Below are 3,011 nucleotides of genomic sequence, written 5' to 3'. Positions count from 1 at the left end.
ACTCATGTGAACTTACAGGAAACAGAAAATGAAGAACTAAGAGAAACCAAGAAAAAGCACCAGAAGTAAAGGGTATCAAACAGGACAAACACAACACAACACAACACAACACAAAACACAACATACTGACAAGAAAAAATAAAACAAAACAGAAGTCACACATAAAATTAAAACACAAAAGGGATACATCTACTTGAACTCAAGGGTGTATAGGGTCATAATATAAGACCCCCAGTGCACCCTTACCTCATATTGAAGTGATTCCAAAACACACTGAAGGCGCAGCCACAGGAAGGGAAGGAAAAGTTGTAAGGTTAAAAATTAAGAAATAAAAAACAGAAGCAGATATTTAAGGATGAATGTAAAAGATGTTGAAAATAAAATTTCATCCCAATAAGTACACATTAATAGAGTTTGAAATAATGACTATCCATCCAGTTATCAAAAATTATATTTTAAACAAACTTTTTTAGGAGCCTTACAGGCAAGTTTGTTATTAGCACATTATTTTGTTACCCTCCCCAAATTTAATTTTGGATAGGAAGAGAAAACCAGAAAGGAGAACTGAGTGCACTAGGACACAAACAACAGACAACACATTGGGCACATAAATGCAACACATGGACAGACACAGGACAGATACATGGAACACATACATGGAGTGGCCAAACATAAAAGTGAAATGAAACTGATAGATTATACCGGTAACTACATATGTAATGGATATGGTTATAGAGTGGTGGTGAGCAACGAGTATAAACGTTCGAGGCTTGACTTGAATATATCGGGCAAGTTCTCAACAGCAACGTAGAATTTTGTTATTTGTGTTCTTTCAATCTGTGATATTCTTTTTATGTCCAAAATATTGCTTGGCTCTCTAAACTCTTGTTGCAAAGAATAAATAATTTAAAATATAGTAGCATAGAAGTTCAAATTTTTTGAGAAAAATTATGTAATTTTATCGAATTGAGGCCTTCTAGTAATAATAGAATGGACACACCTCTCAAATATTATATATGTAATTTAATTCACAAAAGAAAATTGTTTATGTAAAAAGCCAGTAAAAGTTGCTTGCTGTCACTTTGTTATAATTTGACCCTTTGTATGTCAGCTTAGACTAGCCTAAGGTTGAGAGAATAAAAGCTGGTAATAAGTTGTTAATTCCATGTACATTTCTGATATTGAATGTCAAATTAAACCATAGGAAATTATGGAGATATTTATGATTAAAACCATGAAATTGCTGCCAGGCAGAGGTGAAATTGTTGACTCTCACATGAACCTTGACATATCTATATTGCTTTCAAATTCATTCTCTTAATTTGGAGGGGTTAATATTCAATTTCAGAATACTTAAATATTACAAAAAAGATCTTAGAAAAAGACTTAAGTTTACCTTTCATTTAAGGCCTCTTGCTTGGCATATCGCTGTAAACTCCCTTCCTCAATAAGAAACTTCATGCGTTCAAAGAATGATGCTGTAATGGCTAGAGGTTGTTTCCGAAGCAAAATGTCAATTGGTTTAGGGGAAGTAATACATAACTGAGACGACCTGCACTGAGGGTTCGTACAACATTCAGGATCTTGACAATCTATAAGATTGTCTGCAAAGAAATAACATGATATTGTGATAAAATTTATGAATAAGTTGGAATATATATAATAACATTTTTTATGAATGACATGAAAAGTAAATCATACCTTTATCATTATCTCGCTGGTCAGAACAACTTTGCTCAAGAGGTACACTGCAGTCTTTCCCATCCCAGCCTTCATAGCAACGACATTCCCATAAGCCCTCTCCATTGACTCGACATTGGCCATGACCAGTGCAACCTTTTGGACAGCCTTCCATCGTACAGTGCTTACCATTCCAGCCAGTGACACAGAGGCAAGTTCCATTTTTACATTGACCATGTTCATTGCACCTAAAATGAATAGGTAAAAAGAAAACATGTAAATTAAATGTTGAACAAGTTACTTAAACAAGCTTCATTTCCAAATGATTTTATCATTACCTCTGATCACACTGTTTAAGCATACAATATTCTCCTGACCATCCAGAATCGCATACAGTGACCATGTGGTCCACAGTCCTTATCACACAATTCTGCAAAAAAATAATATAAATAATAATAACAACAATAACAGTGAGAGTGTTACATAGAAATTCAAGAGACAATAATGACAATGTTTCTAAAAGTGAAGTGTTCAATAGGAAATCATTCTTTCAGTACCTTTCGAACAGTCATCTCCTGACCACATTCGTTCACAAGTACAAGTCTGTGTTTCTAAGTCAAAAGAGCCATGACCGGAGCAGTTTGGAAGGCATTGAAGAGCATCACTGTCAGTAACAGAACAATCAGCCCCCTTCCAACCACGTTTGCAGAGACAAATTCCTTCAGATGTGCAGTAACCATGACCTGTGCAGTTGGGATGTGGACAGTCCACTGAAAGAAAGAGAAAATAAACATTTTGAAACCAGTTTACATAAATAGTAAAACAAGAACTTTGAGACTAGAAAAACAAAGAACTACAACAAATAATATTGCAGTCAAATAAATCAATTTGTGAAAAAAAGAAAAAAGTAAAGCCCAAGGAAACAAACATCAAGTTGCATTAACCATTCACGTGAAAGTTAGAACAATACAAGCACAGCAAAAATGTGATTCCCATTCCCCAGAACAGAATGAAGTTAAAAGTTCTCAGGTTTGATATGGTAGTAACAAAATAAAGCAATCCTTTAAAAAAACTGCAACATGCTGGCATGCAAATCACCATCTTACAAAGTATCAACGCACTATATACTGTATGTGCTTCCATGCAAATGAAGATAAGTCAGAGCTACTACTGAAAAAAGGAAATCATAAAAATATAGGTACATTGCAAATATTGATGCATATACTGATCCTTACAAGCATAAATTCTAAGAAAAGTAATATATTTTTAAAAGATTTTTAAGTAACATTCCAAAAGAGAAAAGGGAAAGAAACTTATTTTTTTTAAATACA

General features: G+C 33.8%; 2 protein-coding genes across 2 annotated transcripts in view; both read right to left on the bottom strand.

The window, feature by feature from the left end:
* Positions 1-1,396: 1,396 nt before the first annotated feature.
* On the bottom strand, positions 1,397-2,667 carry LOC113215826 (teneurin-m; the record flags this gene model as incomplete). The annotated part of the gene is given in 4 exon segments (XM_052275241.1): positions 1,397-1,604; positions 1,702-1,928; positions 2,019-2,110; positions 2,238-2,667. Coding segments are annotated over 4 exon segments (542 nt in total), but the record flags the coding sequence as incomplete, so codon positions are not given.
* The window catches only part of LOC113214613 (gastrula zinc finger protein XlCGF49.1-like), a 4,196-nt gene continuing 3,476 nt past the window's right edge, over positions 2,292-3,011 (bottom strand). The window contains exon 2 of the mRNA XM_052275239.1: positions 2,292-2,450. Within this exon, the coding sequence (XP_052131199.1) occupies positions 2,292-2,450 (159 nt within the window). The remainder of the gene's footprint in view (positions 2,451-3,011) is intronic.

Source organism: Frankliniella occidentalis, unplaced genomic scaffold (genome assembly GCF_000697945.3).
Source record: "Frankliniella occidentalis isolate FOCC.00 unplaced genomic scaffold, Focc_3.1 Scaffold549, whole genome shotgun sequence".
NCBI lineage: Eukaryota > Metazoa > Arthropoda > Insecta > Thysanoptera > Thripidae > Frankliniella > Frankliniella occidentalis.
This window is presented reverse-complemented; position numbering and strand designations above follow the sequence as displayed.